At 31.7% G+C, this 27,478-nt stretch overlaps 2 protein-coding genes across 2 annotated transcripts; both read left to right on the top strand.

The window, feature by feature from the left end:
* Positions 1-114: 114 nt before the first annotated feature.
* Positions 115-11,119, top strand: LOC139498110 (protein SREK1IP1-like). The gene is made up of 5 exons (XM_071286449.1): positions 115-204; positions 1,615-1,680; positions 4,133-4,267; positions 6,870-6,933; positions 8,125-11,119. The coding sequence occupies exons 1-5, from the start codon at positions 198-200 to the stop codon at positions 8,537-8,539; spliced, it is 687 nt and encodes a 228-aa protein (XP_071142550.1). The 5' UTR covers positions 115-197; the 3' UTR covers positions 8,540-11,119.
* A 4,101-nt stretch (positions 11,120-15,220) lies between these two features.
* On the top strand, positions 15,221-26,637 carry LOC139497835 (uncharacterized). The gene is made up of 2 exons (XM_071286075.1): positions 15,221-16,233; positions 21,353-26,637. Exons 1-2 carry the CDS (start codon positions 15,306-15,308, stop codon positions 26,464-26,466), a joined length of 6,042 nt encoding a protein of 2,013 aa, XP_071142176.1. The 5' UTR covers positions 15,221-15,305; the 3' UTR covers positions 26,467-26,637.
* The last annotated feature ends 841 nt before the right edge of the window (positions 26,638-27,478 follow it).

Genomic DNA, 27,478 nt, shown 5'->3' with positions numbered 1-27,478 from the left:
ATTTCATATTCAAATTCATAATATTCATTATATTTGATTATTTATGGGATTTTTTAAACAGAATGTAATTTCGTAATAATCATGGAAAGTTAATGTTGATTTTCTTTTAGTTTTGACTTGAATGATACCAGATTATCTCCCTTAGGTACCTAACCAAAAAATTTAGACCATTCCGCAGTTTTACGATTTATGACACAATGCAAGGTAAACAAAGAAAGACAAATTTGATACAACTTGTTCATGACAGGAATCAAATAATAAACTGGATTGAATCATTTTTGTCAAACAGAACACAAACAAAAACAGTAGTCAGTACTTTTAGAAAGAGTCATCTTTAAAAATTATACCAGTCACATGATCAGGTGTCACACTGGGTACAGTGCTAGGACCAATACTATTCTAATTTACATAAACGACCTCCCAAAATACATCCAACATAGTAAAATCCGACTCTTCGCAGATGACAGTAATAATGAGTATATGAATAGGTAGTGTATGTACGTACCTGCATGTGAGGTATGCGTAGCCAAATTGGCCTTTGTAGGCTACGGCTACGCACACCCGCCTCCAGTTTTATAATTTAATGTCATCGGATCAGGAATAAATTGTAAAATTAACTCAGAAAACATCGCAATAAGTGAGAGAATAAATTGATTACTCACAGAGATTTTAAGATTTGAAATGTCAATATATATGAAAAAAAAAGTTCTACGCCTATTATTATTTTACGACGTACCGTGATACACTTTCGTAAAAATATGCATTTATATTTGATTTCTATTTTTCTAACTAATACATTAAAAACAATTTAAAAAATATTATTTGCTATTATCTTCACAGAATTCACAAAATCAGAAAAATAACCAATAATTTTTGTGTATCTTTCACGTTGCTTTCCCAATCATATGACACTTTCTTATAAAATCGGTTGCGGGTACACATAGCCTAAAAAGGCCAATTTGGCTAAGTGTATCCGTATGCAGGTACTCGCAGACAGGCGCAGACACTGCCATATATAAATAAAACATTGGACGATAGAGCAGATTGGGATACAACTAAAAGTTAAATCAGCACCCACAGAAAAAGTCAAATTGGCACCTTGTTAAATCGACATCTGGTTAAAAATAGGCACCCATTTAAAGTCAATTTGGCATCCAATGACAGATTGTTACCAAAGAATACAGTGTCAATCACTACCAAGCCAAGATTGACAATGCTTTTTTGAGGGTTACCAATCTGCTCTATCATCCTCTCACTATGTGTTACATGTATTTAATTTATTATGCTTAAGTTAATGTCCTATCATTATTGTCTAACAGATGAATTTTATTTAAAAGTATTTTCTAATCCATGAGGTCACATACATTATAACAACTTTGCGGGTATTTGAAAAATCATCAAAAGTGAAGCAAGATATTTTTTTTTTATTATAAAATAATGATATAATCTATCGACAAATAAAATCTCTATTAACATGTTGAAAGAAGTCCCTTCGGGTTTTCAATAATAAATAGCAGGCAAGATATTCCAATCTTTTAGGTCTTATTATTTGATTTTAATCTTTGACTGACATGACTGATGCCTTATCAACATTATTTTTTTTAAAACTTTTAGGCATAGGCAGCAAATACACCAATAAAAATGATGGACTTAAACCAGCCTGTAAAAAATGTGGATATGGTATGTATAGCAGATTGTATTGTATTTAATACTGAAGAGTCTTTATATGGGATACCAAATTTTATGGAATTTGTGGGTAAATGCAAGGATTTGTAAACTAATCCTTGGTATTGGTAAAACAAACTTTTTCATGTTTAACAAAGTACAAATATTCTAAAGGCTTGTAATAAGACATTGCAAAAACCTTGAAATCAAATACCACTATATATTATTTTTACTATAGTATCAACAAAAATAAATAAATTCACAGTATTCAGCTGTGTACCATTTAACAGCATAGGCAAGTTACTATATCTTTTAAAACTTCATGATAATCATGAAATAATGTAGTTTGTTTATTGCTATATACATTCCTCACTTGCATGATCTTTGTTTTTAATTTGTCACACTGCTCCCACTTGCGACATCTCAATTCACAAGTCTTTAATTGACAATGTGGATTGTTCTGGTTTATTTTTTATGCCCCACCTACGATAGTAGAGGGGCATTATGTTTTCTGGTCTGTGTGTCCGTCCGTCTGTCCCGCTTCAGGTTAAAGTTTTTGGTCAAGGTAGTTTTTGATGAAGTTTAAGTCCAATCGACTTCAAACTTAGTACACATGTCCCCTATGATATGATCTTTCTAATTTTAATGCCAAATTAGAGTTTTTACCCCAATTTCACGGTCCACTGAACATGGAAAATGATAGTGCGAGTGGGGCTTTCGTGGACTGAGGACACATTCTTGTTTTAAAATATTCAGGCATTATTTAATTTTTATTAAAATTGAATGATTTTTTTTTTATCTAAATAACTGTCTACTTACTTCTATTGAGCTATTATATAGAAAAAATAGTTAATTGAGCAGTTGAGACATTATAGCATTCTTATTTCCGTATCATAAGACGTGCAGTGTAATGGAAATCTTTTACCAGCCATGACTATTTCATTCCTATTCCTTTAAGTATAATTATGTTTTCTTTTTATGCCTCAACCGTAGGCAACATGGGCATTAATTGTTACCCTTGACTATCCCTCTGTCCATCTGTCAGTCCTTTTGTCTGACCCATTTTTGTTTTACCACTCTTGGTTATGTTTTCCTCATCCAAACTTTCTGAAAGTCATACATGGTGCTAAAAACCAAAAGTGGCAGACAGAGATCAAATTTGATCACAGAGTCATTTACAGTTAGTTATGCCCTTTTATAAGTATAACTTGGAAATGCAAGTCTGTTCATGTTCGCACTCTAACTTAAGTTTGCCTCATCCAAATTTTAAGAAAATCATTGGTAGTCCAGTCAATCTAGCATACATAAGTTTTAATCTTTAGCATTATACCCCAAATATACACAGAAAAAAGTCCTATAAAATATAACTTGTGGAAAACTAAAAAATCATGATTTTAAAATTCCTATGGAGATTTGCGTTCATATGGGAGATAACTCTGCAAAAATGCAGAAATATCAATAAAGATTGATAAAAAGTTATAACTTTACCGCTTCTATTCAACAGAATGTATTGATTCTTGATATTTGAGTCATCTTTAGAGTATAACAAAGAACTCTTAAGGTATTATCATATCTTTTATCAAGCTAGAACCTAGACTTCATAATTAAATAGTTGACCATTTATTAGATTTTTCAGCATGTTAAGGTAAAGAATCTCAAATTGAATAATAAAACTAATTAAGCATATATTCCTCTTTTTGTGGTTTAAAGTTTCTATGAACAAGGTAGATGCTGAACAAATATAATTTACAGATAGAAATAATACCAAATATTCATTTTTTCAAAATGGTCACTAGGCCATAAATTTGCAATTTTTTTAATGAAAATGTGCAAAAAGAATTAAAAAAATATGCATAGCACTTCGGTTTTGTACATTTCATGAGCAGAAGATTATATAATATAGTCAAATACGAAGTTATAACTCCATCAAAGTATCATATATTACATGAATTTTAAGAAAATCAAACAAAAACTGACATAAAAGTCTCATTTTTGCTGAGTTATCTCCCTTTCCAATGTTAATTTCTATAAGAAATTAAAAATGCAAAATTTGAGTTTTCCTCAAATTAGATTTTATGGGACTTCTTTCTGTATATATTTGGGGCTAAATGCTATAGATTAGAATTAAAGCATTTTCTGTTGCAATTAGTTTGAGGTTCAAACTTAGTTTGACTGGACTAAAGGTATTGCTGATCATTGCTGAAAACCACAACACGCAGAGTTTAAATTCTGGCAATATTTCATTAACCTTTCTAGAGTTATACCCCTTTATACTTTGGAAAATTGTAAATATTTTAATTTACTCACTCTAGGTAAGTTTTTATTTAACATGCAGACTAAGTTCTAATTTGGGCAGTGAGTCATTAAACGTTTTGATAATTGAAAATTGCAAAGCTTGAGCAAGGGCATTCATGTCCTTAGAATGCTTAGACAAAATTTCTTATTTTATTTTCATTATGTTTTTTAGCTGGACATCTAACATTTCAGTGTCGTAACTTTGTGAAGGCAGATCCTGGTAAAGATATTGTTTTAGATGTCAGTAGTACTAGCTCAGATTCCTCAGAAGATGATTTTATTTCACCACTCAGTCAGTTTCAACAAGGTTTGTTCATCTGTTTATTTTTTGTCACTGAGTTATATTTTGAGGAGATCTTGTCGCTAATGCATTGTAATACATGTATATGATCAGCTATAACTCATTTATTTATAACTTAATGGCATTCAATTATAAAAGTTTAATAACAAATCTATTGAGTTAGTGAACAATAAGGAGTGTATGACATGTACATGTATGAGGTGTTTAAAGTTTTTTACCAGACAAAATTTGTCACTCAGATCTAGATTTACAGTTACATATACATTATCTCAGTTTAAATTGTGTTCTTATTTTCAATTATTTGATGTCTGTTACAAAATGTATTTAATTGGATATAATGAATCAGCTTTGATTAACTCTGAAATGCTGTATCAGTTCAAGCTTTCCCAGGTAACCATGTTATTATATTATTTAGTTATCATTTATGGGAAGTTAACTGACTTACAATTATATGAAAGATAGATCCATGTGGTTTTTATACGACCGCAAAAATTTTAATTTTTTGGTCGTATATTGCTATCACGTTGGCGTCGTCGTCGTCGTCGTCCGAATACCTTTAGTTTTCGCACTCTAACTTAAGTAAAAGTGAATAGAAATCAATGAAATTTTATAACAAGGTTTATGACCACAAAAGGAAGGTTTGGATTGATTTTGGGAGTTTTTGTCCCAATATTTTAGGAATTAGGGGCCAAAAAGGGCCCAAATAAGCATTTTCTTGGTTTTCGCACTATAACTTTAGTTTAAGTGAATAGAAATCTATGAAATTTTGACACAAGGTTTATGACCACAAAAGGACGGTTGGGATTGATTTTGGGAGTTTTGGTTTCAACAGTTTAGGAATTAAGGGCCAAAAAAGGGCCCAAATAAGCATTATTCTTGGTTTTCGCACAATAACTTTAGTATAAGTAAATAGAAATCAATGAAATTTAAACACAAGGTTTATGACCACAAAAGGAAGGTTGGGATTGATTTTGGGAGTTTTGGTCCCAACAGTTTAGGAATAAGGGGCCCAAAGGGTCCAAAATTGAACTTTGTGTGATTTCATCAAAAATTGAATAATTGGGGTTCTTTGATATGCTGAATCTAACTATGTATGTATATTCTTAATTTTTGGTCCCGTTTTCAAATTGGTCTACATTAAGGTCCAAAGGGTCCAAAATTAAACTTAGTTTGATTTTAACCAAAAATTGAATCTTTGGGTTTCTTTGATATGCTGAATTTAAAAATGTACTTAGATTTTTAATTATTGGCCTAGTTTTCAAGTTGGTCCAAAATTAAACTTTGTTTGATTTCATCAAAAATTGAATAAATGGGTTCTTTGATATGCCAAATCTAACTGTGTATGTAGATTCTTAATTTTTGGTCCAGTTTTCAAATTGTTCTACATTAAGGTCCAAAGGGTCCAAAATTAAACTAAGTTTGATTTTAACAAAAATTAAATTCTTGGGCTTATTTGATATGCTTTATCTAAACATGTACTTTGATTTTTGATTATGGGCCCAGTTTTCAAGTTGGTCCAAATCAGGATTCCATATCAAGTATTGTGCAATAGCAAGAAATTTTCAATTGCACAGTATTGCACAATAGCAAGAAATATCTAATTGCACAATATTGTGCAATAGCAATTAATTTTCAATTGGAGTTATCTTTTTTTGTATAGAATAGTAGTTGATAATATATGTTGGAAATTTGCCAGACATGACTATGATGTCATTTTCTATTTTTATTTGCCAATAACTTTATGTAAATAACTTCATTGGAAATTTGCCAATATAAAATGTTGCTGATGAAGCTTTTTTTCCTTATCTTATCTAAAATGTTTTTAGATAATGTATGTTGGACATTTGCCAGACATGACTATGATGTCATTTTCTATTTTTATTTGCCAATAACTTTATGTAAATAACTTCATTGGAAATTTGCCAATATTAAATGTTGCTGATGAAGTTTTTTTTATTGTTTTATACAATAAACAATGTATATTCACTTTTACTACCAACCAATCTTTACCATTCAGTGATAACAAGCACTTTATTTTACATTTTAATATTTTATGATGTATTTAAAAGAGTAGTTATTGTTGCAAACTCCATTAGAAATTTGAATTGATATCAGTTTTGGAAAAAGGGAAACGTGGATGTGAAAAAAATGGGGTGGGGGGGGGGGGGGTTAAAATTTTCTCATTTCAGATTTCATAAATAAAAAGAAAATTTCTTCAAACATTTTTTTTAGAGGATTAATATTCAACAGCATAGTGAATTGCTCAAAGGCAAAAAAAAATTTTTAAGTTCATTAGACCACATTCATTCGGTGTCAGAAACCTATGCTGTGTCAACTATTTAATTTTAGATTTAAATAAGTTTGAAGGAGAAATCTTTAATTGATTTGTAAAATCTTGACATTTGTTTTGTGTAAAAAAAACCATGTAATGTCAAAAATTTGATCACAATCCAAATTCAGAGCTGTATCACGCTTGAATGTTTTGTCCATACTTGCCCCAACTGTTCAGGGTTCGACCTCTGCGGTCGTATAAAGCTGCGCCCTGCGGAGCACCTGGTTTAAAAGTTTATTATTATACAGAAATAAATTTTCATATTGTATTTTTTAGAAAAGTATAAGGTAGAAGAAAAGAAAAAGAAAATAGAGAAAAAGAAAAAGAAAAAACACAAAAGGTTTGAATAAAACATTTATTTCATAATCATAATTTACGATTCACATTTTATATTTAGTAAACTGTTGCATTAGTATCCAAGCAACTCACATACATTGTCCCGTTCACAAATTATTCTCCTGTGTCTTTGAAATTTTTAAATCATACGATTATGAATATTGTTCTGATGATGTTTCTTTTTAAAGTAGTATTTCATATTTTTCAATAGTCTTATTGATATTTTGTATGCTGTTGCATTATGCATGAAAGTTGCCTGCTTTGCTGCTGTATATTTTCTTTCCTCTTCTTTCTCTCAAGCTTTACTGAGACCAAATTGTGTTTTGATATCGAATTGTTTTCTGGTTTGGCATACTTTAAAGAATTGCAACTGATGGAAGGTTGATATAAAGAGGTTTGTGATGCCTCTGGGAGCTGTTAATGTATAAATCAGTGAGTTTCTTGCTTAATTTCATGGTTTATTATAAAGCTTTATGGAGCTACAATTTGATAAAAGGCAGGACAGGAGTTTAGAGCAAAAAAAGGGAGATTGAGCCACTTTGCAAAAAAAGGCAGAATGACATTTTATGTTAAAAAAAGTCTAGATAAACTAATAAGAAAAATGCAGTACCAGGTAGAGTAAAGGCAGGACAGAGATTATAACTTAAAAAAATGCAGGACAACATTTTTCAATCTAATTGCTACATACATTTTAATTTGCTGATAAACATGTTATATATGTTGCTTTGTTCAATAGATCAATCTAAAGGTAGATTGTTTCACTATTTGCTATGTACTGGCAGCTAAATTTCATGGTTGAGGAAAGCTCAAGTTCTGGAAAGCTCCACTTACCTTTGGCATGAAAACTAGCATCCTGGTTATTAATTTACGATTAGAGTCAAACCCCCATACATAGTGCTGAGCTTAAATTCACAACCTCAGTGTTGGAAAGCTAGTAAGACAGTAGATAAACTGCTTTAATCATTCTGCCATTAAGGCCCCTAAATAAGCATAACATACTTTTATGTGAGTGGCAATTGGCTGTTCATTAACAAGTTTTAGTTTTATTTCAAAGATCCTTGCCTCTGAATCATTTGACCTATTTTAAACCAATTGTTGGCCTTGATTGCACAGGAACACACTCAAAATATTATATATTTCAAATTTTAATATTTGTTTTTTGTGAACTGTAGCTGTCAGTTATATCCATTTTCAGATCAAGATCAAGATCTCCTGTCATGAAAAAGGCAAAGGATAAAGTAAAGAAGAGAAAAAAACACAAAAAGCACCTTGAACACTCTGAAGAATCAGATAGTGATGAACATAAAACATCTCATAAAAAACACAAAAGGCATAAACATTATAGTGATTCATCATCTGACAGCGAGGATGAATATTCCCGTCAAAAGAAACATTCACATAAATACAGTGACTTAACTGGTTCAAGTGATGATGATTATAGTAAAAGAAAGAGAAGACATAAAAAGCAAAAGAAGTACAAGCATCAAAGTGACCCTGATAGTGACTCTGGTTCATCTGATAGTGACAGTAGTGAGATAGAATACAAAAAGCATCATAAGAGTAAAAAGAGAAAGCATCATCACCGTCACCACAGTGGTACTTATTCTTGAAGTTTTGAAGTGTAGGAACATATCTGTATTGACAAATAAGGTATAAGCAAGCATTATTTAAAACTGTATTATGTAGTGCAGTTTTACTTGTATCTATGTATTTGCCATACAGAGCTTATTGAGATCATTATTTCCATCAGAAATTATATTTAATGTACATTTTTATAATTGAATTTTATTATTTCTTTGATGAGGATTTAAGATCGATCATGTGTATATATTTTCCTCAGAAAGAATTTTCTTTTACAAAGTGAAAATGTAGATTTTACCATTCTTTTATCAAAACATTCATAAACAGTATGGGTCACCTTGCTAAATTTCAAGCTACAAAGTCAAGCAAAATTACCTAATTCTACATAGATTATCCATGAAAAAAAATACAATTGTGAATAAATAGAAATCCTTCAGATAGCATTTTGTACATGTTGTATATAGGATGGGTTTTAAGAAAATAATAAGAAAAATGGTGTCTCTGAATTTGTTTTCTTGGTAAATTTTTATAATTAAATTTTATTATTACTTTGATGAAGATTTAAGATGGATGATAGTTTTCTTATACAAAGCCAAAATGTAGATCTTACCATTCTTTGTTCAAAAATTCTTAAAAATTATGGGTCACCTTGCTATATTTCAATCTACAAGTCAAGCAAAATTACCCAATTTTGCAAAGAGTTAATCATTATGTATGAAAAAAATACTTTGGTGAATAAATAGAAATCTTTGAAATAGAATTTTGAAGTAAAATATGAGAGGATAGGTTTTAAGAAAATAATAGGGAAAATGGTATCTGTGAATTTGTGTTCTTGTTACAAGTAAAAAATGAAAATTTCTGTAACATTTCTATATAAATTTGTTTAACTATTTACATGTACATAGCAGTATGAAGACTTTTTCAAGGGACCTGCCCCCTAGTTTATTGTCCAGTGACTGAAGCATTTTTTAATTAAACTTTTCTGCTTTAATCAGTTTAATAGAGAGTACTTCTGATAGATCAATGAATTTTTCTTTAAAGTTACATCACTATAAATACAAATCAGTTTAGCAACTATTTAAAGGCCCTGCCCCTAGGTCATAGTGCTTTTAATTGTTTTACATTCTTGGTGTCTGTCTAATTGTCTTTTTTTTATAATTTTCTTTAGACAGATGAGACATGAATCTGTGTCAACAGTTTATGTTAAAACCTCTGAATAATTCTGTTTGTCACAATTTTTTAATCAAATAACAGTCTTACACTCAATAACCAATCTGTCTCAAATTTTGCAAATTTAGCAAAGAACTAGATCAATTGTGTACTGCTATTTTACAATCCAAGATGGCGGTATACAGTTATCTACCTTGAAATTGGTGGGTTGTGTGGTCAATAAACTGGTGTATGTTTCATGAAGAACAGCAATTAAATTAGTATTTCATTTTTTCTGGCCAGGTGAGCTTTTCTTATCACGTCCGTCGTCGTCCATCGTCATCGTCTGTCGTCGTCATTAACTTTTCACATTTTGAACTTCTTCTAGAGAACCACTAAATGGAATGGAACCAAATATGACATGAATGTTCCTTATGAGGTGCTGACCAAGTGTTGTTACTTTGTAGCTGGTCCATCATCCAAGATGGCCGCCAGCGGGGGACTTAGTTTAACATAGGACCCTATGGGAAATACATACAAACGTCTTCTTTTAAAGAACCACTAAATGGAATGAAACCAAAAATAGCATGAATGTTCCTTATGAATTGCTGACCAAGTATTGTTACTTTGTAACCGATCCATTATCCAAGATGGCCGCCAGCAGGGGACTTAATTTAACATAGGACCCTATGGGAAATACATGTATATACAAATGTCTTCTTTTAGAGAACCACTGAATGGAATGAAACCAAACATAGCATGAATGTTCCTTATGAGATGCTGATCAAGTGTTGTTACTTTGTAGCTGATCCAAGTGTTGTTACTATTTAGCAGATCCATTATCCAAGATGGCCGCCATTGGGGGACTTAGTTTAACATAGGACCTATGGGAAATACATACATATGTCTTCTTTTAGAGAACCACTAAATGGAATGAAACCAAGCATAGCATTAATGTTCCTTATGAGATGCTGACCAAGTGTTGTTACTTTGTAGCTGATCCATTATCCAAGATGACTGCCAGCGGGGACTGAGTTTAACATGGGACCCTATGGAAAATACATACAAATGTCTTCTTTTAGAGAACTACTGAATGGAATGAAACCAAACATGGCATAAATGTTCTTTATGAGATGCTGACCAAGTGTTGTTACTTTGTAGCCGATCCATTATCCCAGATGGCCACCAGCGGGGGACTTAATTTAACATAGAACCCTATGGAAAATACATGCAAATGTCTTCTTTTGAAGAATTACTGAATGGAATGAATGCAAACAAAGCAATATTAAACCAAATTTGGCCTCAAACATCATTATAAGTATCTGTTACAATTTTTCCATTTTTCAATATTATTCCAAAACCCAAGTAGAATCAGGTGAGGGACACAGGCTCTAGAGAGCCTCTAGTTTTATCAATAGTATGTATGGATATTTTTGTATAAATAAATTCATTTACCATGATCCTTGCATTTCATTAATATATTATCTCGGTCTCTTGTTTTATTTGTTCCATGTCTGTAGCCTAGTCAAACTGAAGTCATAACCATATCAGTGGTTGTCTTAAGTTGCATCTTAAAAATATGTTTTTAAGGAAGATGTGTTGATGTCAATTCTTTTGTGGTATGTGTATATGTTAATTTTTTTCTCACAACTTCTTTAGAATCTGAGCAAATTAGACCTAGATATACAATAAAAACAACAACTTTGATAGTATAATCAACTGTAAATGTCTTTTGTATGTATTTTCTCTTGAGCTGTTATATGTTGGTTTTTGGTCTAGCTTGTGATATTATGTTCAGGACCAAGATATAGTGATTCTTCTTGACATTGCCAGGATCATTAATGGTCAGGAATCAAACTATGGTTAAACATAAAAAGATATGTCAAAGCTTGATGTAACTTTCGGAAACTGAATTTAAACACTGAGATGTCTTTTTGTTTACCAAAAGACTGTATATATTGACAGAAGTGCAGGCAAGACACAGGGTGTTGCTAAACATTTTATGAAATTTTGTGTGGTTTGGTTGTTGTCTCATTGATCATGTTGATGTACACTCTGAATCTGTTATTCTTATTCAAAAAATGAATTCTCAATATTGGATATTGTATAAGCTTTAATAATTTATATATGATATTAAACTGGTCTCAATGATACTTGTATGCATTCATTGTAGATACGCATGAACACAAAACAAAAAGGATTAAAGTTTCACTATATATAAAATAGAAGACATGGTGTGATTGCCAATGAGACAAACTCTTTACAAGATACCAAAATGACGCAGAAATTAACAACTTTATGTCACCTACACCTTCATCTTCAACAATGACCAAAGCCCATACCGCTCAGTCAGCTATAAAAAACAAATCTGAACCTACAAATGTAAGACAGCAACAAACGACACTGACTTCAGTTTTAGTTTGTTACCCCGATTTTGTTTTTTGTCCATGGATTTACGAGTTTTGAACAGTGGTATACTACTGTTGCTTTTATTGGGACAGGCACAGAAATACAGAATGTGCTGGGGATCCCAACCCTCGCCATAACCTTGGACAGTGGTGCAGCAATACAACATGAGAACGAACTACTAGTATTATAGTATAACTAATCAGATGGATAAATGAGGATGTGTTATCCTGTTTGAAATAAGTTTTCTACAGGTACAACCAAACTTCAAAATCTTTATATCTATGGAAGAATTTAGTTAACGTTTAAAACTTTTATGTTATTTGTGTGTGACCTAATCATTTATCAGAAAGTCTATTTGTTGGTCTCATGTCCTACAAGATATTTGATGAACTTTATTTGAAGAATATGTATTTGGTCATTTCTTCTGTTCTTAAGATGATGATGGAAGTGTTTAACGACCTTGACTTGATATACATCCCTCGCACGGTCGGCTCGGTGCCCGAAGGCGTTTGGTGAGCGTTTAAATAATTTTGTGCCATCGGTCAGGAACAGGTGAAGGACACCATTTTGGTAGGCTGCCATCTTGGTCTTGTGAGTTGTTTTGGTTTTTATTTTGTTGACTATTTTGATGTTATGTCTGTCATCAAAGTGAGAGGTTGAGCGCTATAAAACCAGGTTTAATCCACCATTTTCTACATTTGAAAATGCCTGTACCAAGTCAGGAATATGACAGTTCTTGTCCATTCGTTTTTTATGTGTTTTGTCATTTGATTTTGCCATGTGATTATGGACTTTCCGATTTGATTTTCCTCTGAGTTCAGTATTTTTGTGATTTAACTTTTTTCTTCACAATGGCTGCTGTTTCTTAAGATAACGCGTAAAAGGAGAAATATGTAAAATGTAACAGGGAACACCGGACTATATAGTCAAGCTGACCTTTCATGTGTATCACGTGATTGGGAACCTATTGAAATATAACATGTGGGTTTCAGATCGACACATGGCCATTGAGTAAAACACACGCTTGTGCTGAGTCAAGAGTTGGTAAAACATATCAGTTTGTTATTATAATTTTCTATCCAGGACATGGGTATCCAAAGGCTTTTTATTGCAACACTCAGGTAAATAAACTCATCATAGATACCAGGACTAAATTTTGTATACAAGACATTGATACTTATTCATATAGAAATTAAAATTAAGGTCTATTTTGCTGTCGAAATGATATTTTTTATGCGCGGTCCAGAACGTCCGAATAATTGCTATGTATAGATAAAGTAATTTTGTGGTTTAATATCTTTTTGCAGGTTTTTTAGGACCGGTTTTGGTGTGCGTAAAGCTAAAAGAGGGAGGTTTGGCATGCCACAAAACCAGGTTCAACCCACCATTTTTTTCTTTTAAAAAATGTCCTGTACCAAGTCAGGAATATGGTCATTGTTATATTATAGTTCGTTTCTGTGTGTGTTACATTTTAACGTTGTGTTTCTTTTGTGTCGTTTGTTTCCTATTATATTTGAGTGTGAATTCACATTATTATAAGACGTGTCACGGTACTTTTCTATCCCAAATTCATGTATTTAGTTTTGATGTTATATTTGTTATTCTCATCGGATTTTGTCCAATGCTTAGTTCGTTTCTGTGTGTGTTACATTTTAATGTTGTGTCATCATTCTCTTATATTTCATGCGTTTCCCTCGATTTTGGTTTGTGACCCGGATTTGTTTTTTTCTAGTTTATGAGTTTTGAACATCGGTATACTACTGTTGCCTTTATTTAAGACATGAAATTGTTGTACAATTTAAGGGACCTGCAATTATTGCCAGTCATGATTGGTGAAAAGCACTTATTCTTCTAAATACATGCAGTTAATGTAATTTTCAGCAATAGTTATAAAAAATTATAATGATGCTTTTTTTGTCTACACCTTACCTAAATTTGATTTGAAATTTATCAAACTACTCATTAAATCATCCCATGAGTGAATTTCATCACTTTGCTTCTTTTTGTCCATTGTGTACTCTCTTGGATTCTTCTGCCTCTTTTTCCACATCGAAAAGAAGCAAAATATCTTTATTAGTGATTCTGGTTAAAAGAAAACGTATTGCCTCTTAAAGGTAATACCCTTTAATGAGATGTTCAAAATCAATTAAAAGTGACCATAGCCTGCACTTATACATGGTACTATTGAATTTCAAAAGATATGATTCTTATATCGGTAATCTTCTTGAAAAAGTTTGACCAACAAAAAAGGCAACAATGTTTTTAGAAATGAATGTATCCAATATATTTGTATAAAAATATTGTTCCAATATCATTTACTGAACAAATTAGTGTCCATAAATGCAATTCCAATTTTAAAAAAAACTTCCCGAAAGTTTGTTATAACAACAATACATGTATATGGAGAAAGAACCTACTAAAAAAAATAGTTTCAAAAATCTTAGTCAAATTGAATTGCAAAATAATTTGATACCAAGTCCCTGGACCTCTCTCACAACAATAATGCTTTTGCAGATCATATAGTACTTAACGATAAAAAAAAACATTGAAAATGTTATGACCTGTAATAATGGATAGAACAATTTGATTTTGAATAGAAAGGGATTTCAATTTGTTGTGGTTTGTTTCCTGAAAGAATTTCACCAAAATTCAACGTAACACTTAGCGTTACCATATGATGATATTGTTTTGTTAAATAATCAAGAATTATCTATAGTAGAAGAATTGATTAACTCTTAAAATACATATAATAAACTACTTATTAGTATGATTTATTTTGAAAGAAATGAATATTAATGTTAAACACTCTACCACACTAGTATCTGCTATTTCCCCGCCTAGCACGTGGCTTCTAGGAAAAGTGCAAAAAATGGTCGGCTTGGAGAATATTGTGTCCGTTTAGGGTGACATGTCCTCCTGCGGACTGTCACCTTGTGAATTAACACGTTAAAACCCTGACCCAACGTGTCGGTCAAGTATAACATATGGTTTATACTAACATAACATTATCAAGTTTTCTTCCTGAATAGCCACTGGACGATAGACAGTCATCTATCTATGATCTCTGTGGATCGAGTACTATGCTGAAGTCAGACGTGCTTTTTGCAAAAGCTAATATACTTATTGATCTCCACTATCCACTCTTATTGAATATGTACAACAAGGAAGTAATATATTACACGAACGTCAGGTGAAGTTTCGTGAGTTTGTAAGATATTACAGTTAAGAACAAACATAATGGCACCCATTGATCTGAATAAATTAGATAATTTCATATCATTTGCCCTTGGTTTAAGGTTTTGTGTATCTGGATTACAAGACTTTATACTAGACACTATGGAAACAACACATCAAACTATTTTACAACGAATACCTAAAGGCTTTTGTAATAAAAATTGTAGTAGAAAATACGGAAATTTCCTCAGTCAGTGGTGCAATATTTGCAGACAATGGAAAGACGAACTTGGCAAACTATGTCGATATAAGAAACAACGGGACAGAATCAACTGGAAGGAGATAGATACCATAGATTTTCCACACTCGACACCAGATTCATATGAAGCAATATCGAAAGTTTTTGTTCGAGATGTTCATCAGTTGAGACAAGGAATTTATCAAGATCTTGGTGCTGTTATATCTTTATTTATGAATATGAAAACCTTTTCAATAGATAACCAAATAATGGCAGATGTTCAACGACACCGAAACAATAGTTTTGCCCATAATTATTTAGTTAGTGTAGACGAAACGGAGAAAAAACTATGCTTACAGAGCTTAATTAGAATGTTAAAAGTCCCAGATATATTTTGTAAAGAAAGTGCAAAAGTTGCTGTTATACTGATAGAAGAACTTCTATCAACAAAGGGAATTCCAACCAGTCTCTTACAGCATCAAGCCGCACGGGAAACGCTCGCATTAGTAAGAGAAAATTTTGAGCAACTTGCACATTGTACTGAATTACAGACTGTGGCGTTTGCGTCGGCAAGAAATGCCTTCAAAGAAAGAATTGATAATTTAATACTGGGATCCACAATTAAGCAACAGAGATTACCAAAAGGTCAAACAGTGAGGTTTATCCTAAAAAGTATATGTATTCTTATAGCTTTGTTTGGCATGCTTTATATTTTATCAAACTTCCAAATGCAGTTGGATCCATCGAATGAAGGTATATATATTAAACAGGGTCAGCATATAATTATATTATTTTCCTATAAATACAACTATAAACAGAAGTAAGCTTGACGAAAAATAATATAACACAACCGAATCAATGATTAGAAATGTTGTCAATAATACCAATTGAAAGACCCTGGGTTATCTGAATATCGACATTACATTATATGTCATTATGTTATATTGGCAAAACCAAATATATACGTGAAAAATCGCGTATGAAACATATCTATGTTCATTTGAAAGGAATTTATAGTGAAACTAAAATTCCTTTTAATACAATAGTACATAACCTGATTCTAAAATGTCTATATTTTTTAAACTTTAGAATTCTTGTTTTACATGTATATCAATCTTAAAAGTTACAATGTGATTTAATAAAGAGATCACCGAATAATCCATATATAACTATTTATCAGCGGCATTGTTCGTTATTTAAAATCAAGATTACTGAGTTAACGTGACATAGACATGTACACAAAATAAGCGGATGTCGTCGATTTTTTATTTGTATTCATAACTTTATTATCGTAAACTAAAGTTAAGTACAAAGGATATACAGTCATATACAAATAATTAACATACATAGTATACATTTCAAATACAAATGTAAAGGATTAGTTTCTAAAAGGACCGATTTTGGCCTCAAATTTCAGGTTCATCTGACGAAAGATTTTGGACACTTTTTAAACACTTTAGTGTCTATTTCAGTTGATTCATTTAAGTGAAATATTTTAACTGAGTTACTAATTAAAAACGCTCCGATTCAAGCTTAAATATGAGAAATCTTTCAAATATTAAAAAAAATGTCACTTTTCAGATGGTTTTTGTCAAAAATGAAAGTGTCCGCATCCGTGTTCATCCTCAATCTTTATAATGTTATGTATTATCATCAAATACAACTTACAATTCAATATTAAGAATGAACACAAATGCGGCCACTTTCATTTAAGACAGAAACCGTCTAAAATTTAACTAAAATGCATGTAGCAGAAGCATTCTACTTTCCAATAAATTACTAAAGATTAAATTTTAATAATTTGGTAAAACTCCTATATTTTTGGGCCAAAAAGGGGTCTTACCGGACCTACTCATTTGTATGAGACATTGAATGGTTACACAGGAGAAACTATGCATTTAATAATTATTATTATAAACTTGCATAGATTTTTTAGTTTAGACGGGTTAATTGTTACTATTCATTCGAACTTGAAATTTAAAATATTTGGTCTGTTTACAAAGTTATGCTTCAGTAGCGTACGTTTGTCTTCTTTGTTTATTGTCGAACATTCTAAAACAAAATGAAACTCGTTGCCAATATCATCGGAATAACACAAAGTACAATATTATTGAGACCGTGTAGAACGCCACATGCGGGGTTTCGGTTATGTTTGACACGGGTTGGCAATTTCGAAGAGAAGAAAAATAATCAAAGTAAGTTCAAGTATCAAAATTTCTTTTTTTAGAATTCTTAGTACCATATATTATATTGCACGGAAGAAACTGAAACATAATCTATTTCCTGCAAGCAGAAGCAATCGTTTTCAGTGCTCCGTTTTCTCAAACACCTCTCTCTAGTTTTCCGGGATAAAAACTACTTTAGACGACTGCCAACTGTATCATTTATATACAATTGAATTCCAATCATGGAATTTAATCAAATATCAGCTTCATACTTAGAATTAGTTGGTTTTAAAACTAGTTGTTCATCCAAATATAAATTGTCGCTCGGGGTGTCAGATTTTGTGTCTCGAGGGGTAGAGGCTTTTGATAAAAAATTAAAAAAAAGAATAGATTGCATGTAAATCGGTCTTTATCTGATACTTTTTAATTCAAACACATCTACAATATTATGATAACACATTACAAACTGAAAGTACATGTGCTTTTGATTTCATAAATAGTAAAAAATTACTCACAATATTTTGTTTTAAAGCTGGAAAATGATTTATTTTCCTTTTCAGTCACTATCATGTTAAACAAAAGTCACGGATGTGGCTCAATGCACTAAAAACATGGAGGAAAATCATAGAGCAGATCTCATATATGATTTGGCCAAAGCCACCAACAGTCAAACTCCATCATTGGCATCAAAGTTCTTCACCAGGTTCACGCCGCAAAGAGGACTCCCTTTAAAACGAATCCGATTACTCTCTCCAATAAAACACTCACCGGCATCTTTATCATCAAATGACAATACAGATTCAAGGAGGCATGAAGACACTGACACTGCTATTTGTAATGATTTCAAAACAGCGATTCAAAATCTTAAAAAAAAACTTCATTTGGCTGCTGATTTTCCAAATGGGAAAAGAAAAGAAATTTCCTTTAGACAATTTTTCTCTTCTTCTTTTCCTGGAGACTGATATCAGAAAACTTGATACAGACTTTTTCAGGTTAAATTGTTATATTTTATGGGTGGACCAAATGGTATTGGACATATAACAGAAAACTTGCGTGAGCACGGTATAGCCGATCCCCAAGACAAGGAATTAATTTTGCAGTTCCAAGCCAAAAGACACTATCAGACGTCATCGCCATGGACCCTTGATATTCTAAAGTCTGACCTCTGCTTTAGATATCTTGGTTATAACGTTAAAACATTTCATCATGTTCCATGAGGCTGACATGGTTTCCTTGATACGAGATAGCTACTGTGCTTTCATTAACATAATGTGATTGTGTTCCAAATATGTCACTTGCACGAGAAAGAACCGAGTTGATACAAGAAATACCATTTCCCAGAAGTTCCGGTAGCTAACACAATGAGGCATGTGATCCACTGATTACATTCACAAATTTCGATTAACGCAAATTGTCACCTGCTATTCCTTCATACTTTTGAAGACCTAATTTCTGGCGTATGGCGAGCTCTTTACAGTCTTCTGCTTGCAGGAAATAGATGATGTTTCAGTTTCTTCCGTGCAATATATTATATGGTACTAAGAATTCTACAAAAAAGAACTTTTGATACTTGAACTTACTTTGATAGTTTATAGTTTTTCTTCTCTTCGAAATTGCCACCCGTGTCAAACATAGCCGACACCTCGCATGTGGCGTTCTACACGGTGGGTTTTGTCTCTGAATATTTTACCACCTACCAATTTCGATAGGAAGTTTTGTGTTCAAAAGTTCTAACTCAACAAAAGAAACAATAATTTCGTGAAGTATCTGAGGTTTAGGTTTTATACTATATTTGAATAATTTGCAATTTAGAGCTTTTGGAGAATTCTGTATAGTAGCATACAATGTCTGTCTGAACTGGTAGTTAACCTGAATTTAACAGTATCATACAACCAGTTTTTAAAATATTTAGTGTTCCATATATTTAACAGTACCCAATTATCAAGCACACATTTTACATTCTTACATCAAGCTATATTTCCATTATTACCATCAGTAAAAAAGCTTGTATAGAATAGCAGGAATTTTCTTGTCTTCCACAGTTACAAGTTTTGCTCAATGATTAATATTACGTAATTCAATAAAAAAATATCCAGTGGGAATCGGCCACGTTCCCCTTAATCATGTAATCAGGAGTGGATTTTATTAAGATTAAGCGGTTTATACAGTAGTTTACAAAATTAAAGATAAACACTTACTATAAAAGAAGTGTTCCCCATTCCCTAGACTTCCCATCTACAATATTATTGGCTAAACTACTTTGTCAAATTATTCTAGTTGATATTTAATGTTTAAATTATGTAATCGTACATAGCCCTTGTTACTTTCTCAGCTTAATTGTGCCTTTTAAAAAAAAAAACTTCCTGTTTTTTTAAACTTACACACCAATATATGTAAATTCTTCAACTATATCGAACTGAATATCTATATATTTAAGAATACCATTTTGTAGTGGTCTACCATTAGAATAAATTACTATTTTGCTTTTTGGAACATCAACGTTGTATCATTGTTGTAAGTCCATATAACCAAAATGTGTGAGGAGGTAAATTGGGTAGGAGGAACATATAAGATTTTACGATTTCTTGAAATGACCACCAACAATAACAACCAAACGTTTTTGCTAGAATTATATGCTTTCCGATCTCCCATAAGCGCATATGTCAGGATTATCAGGTTATCGAAATACTGATATCGTAAAATATCAGCTGCGAGTCACAAGATTAAGCTTTTCTCCAGCAAATTGTAAGATGCCTTAATAACCTTGGTCAAACCAAGGAGGTTATATGAGATATGAGATAACCTTCTTGGTCAAACTTACTAACGATTTTGCTGGATCTTGGAATTGCAAACATGGAATTCTCTCATATAATCTTGTCGCATTACAAAATGTCATAAGATAAAACAATTTATGAATTTTGTTCTATGAATTCAATTGAAGATGAATTCTTTTTTTTTTATTGAAAATTCAGCAATCGAACGACAATGACAAGTTATGTTAAATTCTGATTTAAAAATTTGTAATATTTAAAAAAAAAAAACAAGTGTTTTTACAATTAGAAAAAACAGCTATATATATATATATATATATATATATATATATATATATATATGATTAAATTCATATAATCATAAGCATAATCATAACTATATTTTTAATTATGTCTACGTATAATCATTCTATGTACCATGCCCTTTATAGGTCGAAGGCTTTTCTTTCAGAAATGTATAACCTTAGCTGTATTTGGAATTTTTCTTTAGGAATTTTGGTCCTCAATGCTCTTAAACTTTATTTGGAATTTTTAACTATTTTGGATTCGAGCGTCACTGATGTGTCTTTTGTAGACGAAACTCGCGTGTGGCGTAAATACAAAATCAAATCCTGGTATCTATGAGGCGTTTATTTGTTAAATAAAGTATTCTTTTTTTTTGTACATTGAAACTTCAAAAAATAAAAATAAAAGATCTAACGGGTAATCTTTTTAATTGACTACAACAATTAAATAAATAGTCAGTTCTAATATATTATATATTAATTTACATATAAAGTTTATAAATTGAAGAAAATGTGGATTTGAAAGAAATTCTCAATTGAAGTTAAACACACTTATAGTATAAATACGACAACTCATTGCATTTTATGTAAATTTGTGTCTACACATTATTTTTTACCTAAACAGTAATAACGAACATTTTCTTAAATGTAGGTTGTTTCAGTATGCGATTCTTAGAGCACTGGAAAAGTGATTTGGATTTTGACATCTATGTCGAAAACCTGAATAATGAAAGCTCCATAGAAAGATACTGGCTTAAGGATATAGTCCATGAACAGTTACTCGAGGCAAACGGAATCTTATTGACAGCAAATATGGGCTATGGGAAATCGTCCATTATATCAAATATAGTGTGTGCTAATAGTTCATCTGCATGGTATGTCTTGCGGAAACAAATCTTAGCTTACCATTTTTGTAGATATGATATGGCCATGTCCGTCAGTGCAGGTACATTCATTCGAAATCTTGCAAGTGCAATCGTAAAACGTGTTCCTGAAATGGGAAATGCAATCCTAGCAGATGTCGTCGCTTCTGACTTTTTCTACGGGACTAAATGCAATAAAGATCCAATATCTTGTTTTGAAATGTCTATTTTAAATCCATTGCGAGATCATTGGACCAATCAGAAGTTTATAATCCTTATCGATGCTTTAGATGAATGTGACAATGGCGATAGAAATAATTTATTTCATTTTCTTTTGACTCGGATCCAAAGATTTCCCTCTAATTTCAAATTTATTTTCACTTCAAGAAACATTGAAAATATACATAAAAAAATGCAGTTCCTAGATGAAAAGATAACGCATGTTTTCTTGAATACATCTGATTCACTGAATTTAAATGATGTAGAAAATTACGTCCGCCAAACCAATCAGCTTACCGAACCTCAGATTTCAACTTTGACAAGAGCTGCTAATGGGAATTTTCTGCATGTTAAACTATATTTACATTACTGTAAGAAAACAGATACATTTGATTTTAGGAATGTACCAAATTCTCTAGCTAAGTTATACCAATTAAATTTCGACAGAGTTTTCAAAGATTCGGAGAACTTATTCAACGATTTCTTGCCTGTATTTGAAGTATTAAGCACTATTCAAAATCCTATAGGTATAGATCAGCTTTTAGAGGTATCACAAATTCATGGTAACAGCAAAAAGAGAAAATTTGAAACGTTACTTGGGAATGAATTGGGACATTTTCTTAAATTTGAGGATGGGAAAATGTCGTTTTTACACAAATCAATTATTGACTTTTTAACTGATGAAAGGAGAAACAAATTGCAGTTTTTTGTTCATAAAGAAAATGGTCACAAGTTGTTTGCAGAATATTTGCTTGGAAAATTAAAAATGAACTCGATTTCAAAACACAATTTGATAGAGCTAATTCATCATGTTGCAATGAACAAAAATGTCAAATACGAAAATATGCTATCTGGTTATGTCAAAGATTTGATGAAAAAGGATAAAAAGTTTAAGCTAGAGCTACTTTATCAGGTAGTTTGGAAATATAATCATTACCATACAACGGAACTGGTACTTAAATACATGGGTGTTGCTGCAATCAATATACCAAACGCAATGAATCAGTCTCCAGCGTTTATAGCAGCTAGCCAAGGCAACGAGAAGACTTTAAAATGTTTATTTAACAATGGGGCAAACGCTTCAATATCCGTCGATTACGCATATTCGTCGATACAAAGTACATTTTATGTAAGTTACGAGAAAAATATGCAGTTCTACTCAAATTTTAGCACTAATCATGATATAATCAAGTTATGCAAATATATTTATTTTTGCGGCTATAATGTCTTTCATATTGCTGTCCAAAACGGACACAAACACGTTACTGAAATGTTGCTAAGGCAATTCAAAAATCTTGTCTATTCAGAAAATGATATGCACTTAAATGCTTTCCATCTTGCGGTAGAACACGGCCATTTGGATATAGTAAATATTTTACTAAAATACGACAAGAGTTTTGCAGACACTCATTCTTTATATAAGGCGAGCGAGAAAGGTCATAGACAGATTGTGAAGCTATTGATTGATAATGGATTAAAAGATGAATGTTTACCATGTAATGGTACGCTTTACTGGCTACCACTGCTATCCAACAGACAACAACAAACAATAAAATTTTATAAGATTAGAGCAGAATTTTCATTCAATCATTATGTTTATTTGAAAACATTCTTTTATGACGATTGGCGATTAATTGCGTGTGAAACGGCTCTGAATATTGCTATACGGCATGGACATCTTGAAATTGTTAAGTTACTTTTAAACGAAACATTCAGTTCCATTAACTGTAAAACTTATGATGGAAAAACGCCACTTATGACAGCTGTGAGATATAACCGCACAGAGATTTTTTATTATTTGTATCTTAGGGGTGCCAATTTAACAACAAAATGTGTTCATGCCTTTGATATTAATTCACTTAGATCCAAATTAGATTTATTAGAATTAACGTTGCTGACTACTGAACAATGTCCCGCTGGAGCATCTGTTGTTCATTTTATAGCAATGTATGGTAATCTTGAGATGATGATATTCATGTATAAAAATGGATTTGTAGATTGGGAACAACGGGACGCCGATGAAGCTACTCCGTTGCACTTTGCGTTTTGCAATTATAACTATATTTTCATAGTTTTCAATTATTTGAAGAAGTTGAATTTAAATTTTTCTGCTATCACTGTAAACGGTTCCAGTATTTATCACTCTGCAGCAACATGCCGGTCATTTATATTGTATCTCTTTTATAGACACGACCGATATCAATTTAATATTCCTGATTGTTTGGATTATAAAAATAGAAGTATTTTACATTATAGCATGTTACTTCCAATGAGGCAAACTCGTGATGATCTGTATACCGGGGATAAAGAGAGTGGACTCATATTGGCAATGTTTGCGGTTTGTCTCAATGCTAAGCATAACTTTCTCCATATTGATAATAAAGGAAAGAATTTTCTGCACTACGCTGCTAAAAACGGAAATTACTTTGGATTTATTAATGTATTTCGTAGTTTGTCTGACCATGATGTTATGAGTCTTTTGACCCAAAAGGACACAAGTGAAAATACACCTGTTGACGAAATATTTCAGGCATTGGAAAAACGTTCGTTCTTTGATCCTATACTCATTCCTTCAGGATGTGAGATCAAAGATGTTTTCTACACAAAATGCCAAACAAAATTTGAATATATATTAACGAATCATGAGATGTGTTTACTGAAAACACTGTGGTATCTTCATCAAAAGGACGGATTTTCAAAATTCAATGCAACTAAGTTACTATCAATAGCAATCCGGAAATCTAGGATTTATCCGATTTTGATGCTAAAGGTCTACGCTGAAGAACAATTTCAACATATTGTTCAGAACAACCCGCCTTTACTACACTTCATTACAGAATATGATGGGCCAGATATTGCAGAATTCTTTTTAACGAGGGATAATTCCCTGAAATGTAACGGCAGCTTCAGCCCTCTTCATGAGATTGTTATGAACGAAAGAAATACCCATTCAATGCATTATAATCATAAGTTTCTAACCCAATACTTGAAAGATTATTCTTGCAAAATACTGGACAAGTGTTTTGATAAGGATGGATATAATTTGCTCCATAGAGCCGTCATGGGGGGAAACTTGCTGGGAACACAATTCTTGGTGAAAAAGGGAATGAATGTTATACATGTGTCTCGTCATGAAAAATCGGCTTTAGAGATTTCAATAATCAAAGCTCCCTTTCTAGAGAATGATGTCGTACCTTTTCGATATAGTAAAAGCTTTCCATTTCAAGTACTGCAATACATATCTGAAAACAGAACTGACAAAACGATAATCGATTTTGATATAACTTTGCAATATGACCAAACAGCGATATTTTTACTAGAAAATGTATATACATCTAGGCCATCGAGACGACAAAAAATCGCAAAACTTTTGTGTAAACCTAATAAAAGTCATCTAAGTCTGGTTCACTTGGCAGCAGCCAAAGGTTTTATTGGTTTTCTGAAAAAATGCACTCTGTTGTTTGGGGCAGATATTTTGAACTGCTGTGATTTTAACAAAATAACACCTTTTTATTTGGCAAAGATTTACCAACAGGAAAGTGTAATAAAATGGATGACCAGCATTCGTGTTCCCGGAACTAAACCAAAATTAGAAGTTGAAAGTTTGTTGATGTATAATAGGTTTTTCAATTACAACAGACACTATTTATTTGATTGGACATGCCGCCTTCATTATAGTTATAAACATTATGGTCTCATACAAACACAAGTCTCGAAATGTAGACATGGAGGTAAAGACCAAGACAACTTTATAATATACAAAAACTTCTATAGAAACGCATATATACAAGGATTTCAGTTAATTTTAAATTTCATGACGAACTTTAAGATTGAACCGGTTATAGGTTTTTGTAAATATGATGACATGATTCATATTTGTTCCGCTGTAGTTGGCATGAACAATTTAATTGTTCGTCACTTAAAATCACTACAAAAACAAGCTTATACTCATTTAAGAAAATTGATGAAATTTGATGATCATGATCATATGTTTTTGTATCAAAGTGCATTACGTCATTTATTCAATGAAACGGAACGGAAATATTTGAAAGGGTTATCATTTAACTCCATTGTCAGTCCTCGTTTCCGATATTTACAGCAACTTAAACAAAAACAGTTCCTTCATGTTCAATGGTTAGCATATTTCTCGAAAGACCTGGAAGACAAACATAAAATAAGTTCAAATGAATACTCAAAGTTTGAGTATAATCTAGTTTCTTGGATGAATTCAAATATATCTTTGCATGGAATTCAACCTCAATTTGATGAAAAACGTAAACATTATGAATCGATGTTAGAAGTCTACGAAAAAAACATGAACGAGGATTGCCTCCAGTGTGAAAATATGAGAAGTGCAATGATCGAAAATTTCCCTGAGATATGTAGTGTTATGGATGTTTTTTTGTTAGAAATGGATTGTTTCGAAGAAATGATATATACGAATTACAATAACATTATGCAAATGTCTACTGCAGAGATTCAAATGAACATATATAATTTAATTGTCTATTTAGAAAAGGAAGCCAATAAAAATCCGTATTTTAAGGCAAAGGTAAAATTTTTCCAAAAAAATATGTCCATGTTATTGTATTTCATGCAGTTTATACCAACTTACAGAAAATCTTCTCTGTGCATGAGATTTATTGTATTACAAGCTGAATATGCTGAGAAAATGGATTTGTAATCAATGAAATAGTAGGATAAAATACTTCATCCTTTCAAAATTATAAGATACCGAAATATTTAGTTATCATATCATAGCTTTATTTAACTAGTACTAACGCTAATTTAGTATAAATATCTTCATGTTAAACGGAAAATGTGCTATCTGTTTTATTTAATTAATAGTTGTTATCTAATAGTTCGTTTCTATGTTTGTTGCATTTTCGTTTGGTTTTTGTTGCTTTTCAGTGTTTTTGTTGTTTTGTTGTTTTCCTGTTATAGTTTATGTGTTTCCCTCGGTTTTAGTTTTTTACCCGGGTGTTTTATTCTCTCAATCGATTTATGCGTTTTGAACAGCGGTATACTACCTTTATTAATATTTTTTTTGAAAACTGATGATAGCTTTCTTTTTTATGTCATATAAATCCTTACTATAAATTGAAGAACCGCATTGATTCCAAAAAACAAATTCACCATGATATCATCGATTGCTAACGTCACAGTACCTAAATTGCACCTATTCAACAGAAATAGCTTCGGAAAAGTTTTCTTTGAGACTAACCAATTTGTATTTTCATGATTTTACACAATACACGTCTTTCAACATAGCTGAATATATTTAAATATGCACAACGCGTTCGCAGTAAATATCAACCGATGCAGACTTCACTTTAAACGATAAATCTAAAAGTCATCTTTTGAAAATGAGCAAATGAAATATGCTGCAAGAATCCATTTCTTAAAAAAATAATAATATGGACTTGTGTCAAGTTGTTCTACACATTTGAAGAAACGGAACAAAATATCTGTTATTCATTTCTAAAGGATGTGAATTTTAGCATGGATGCAATTTTGGTACTCCTCATTACGGAATCCAAGATCGTTTGGAGGTCGGTTCAAACCCATTTTTTTATGATTCAATATGGATTCAAAATTGAATTGGTGTGACTATATAGTAAATAAGGACACATCTTCAAAATCAACACATAATGGAAGCTTTTGTCAGAAACAGAAAAATAACGTAGGCGAAAAAA

This window comes from Mytilus edulis, chromosome 1, assembly GCF_963676685.1.
Source record: "Mytilus edulis chromosome 1, xbMytEdul2.2, whole genome shotgun sequence".
Taxonomy (NCBI): domain Eukaryota; kingdom Metazoa; phylum Mollusca; class Bivalvia; order Mytilida; family Mytilidae; genus Mytilus; species Mytilus edulis.
The sequence above is the reverse complement of the archived record's forward strand: the minus strand, read 5'-3'. Positions and strand labels throughout refer to the sequence as shown.

What these genes read in the sequence shown, in the direction of transcription:
- LOC139498110 (XM_071286449.1), top strand. An exon ending in CTGTAAAAAATGTGGATATG is followed by an intron (nt 1,681 to 4,132) that starts GTATGTATAGCA and finishes TATGTTTTTTAG; the next exon opens with CTGGACATCTAACATTTCAG. An exon ending in ACTCAGTCAGTTTCAACAAG is followed by an intron (nt 4,268 to 6,869) that starts GTTTGTTCATCT and finishes TGTATTTTTTAG; the next exon opens with AAAAGTATAAGGTAGAAGAA.
- LOC139497835 (XM_071286075.1), top strand. Translation starts at nt 15,306, where the DNA reads ATGGCACCCATTGATCTGAATAAATTAGATAATTTCATATCATTTGCC. An exon ending in GTTGGATCCATCGAATGAAG is followed by an intron (nt 16,234 to 21,352) that starts GTATATATATTA and finishes TCTTAAATGTAG; the next exon opens with GTTGTTTCAGTATGCGATTC.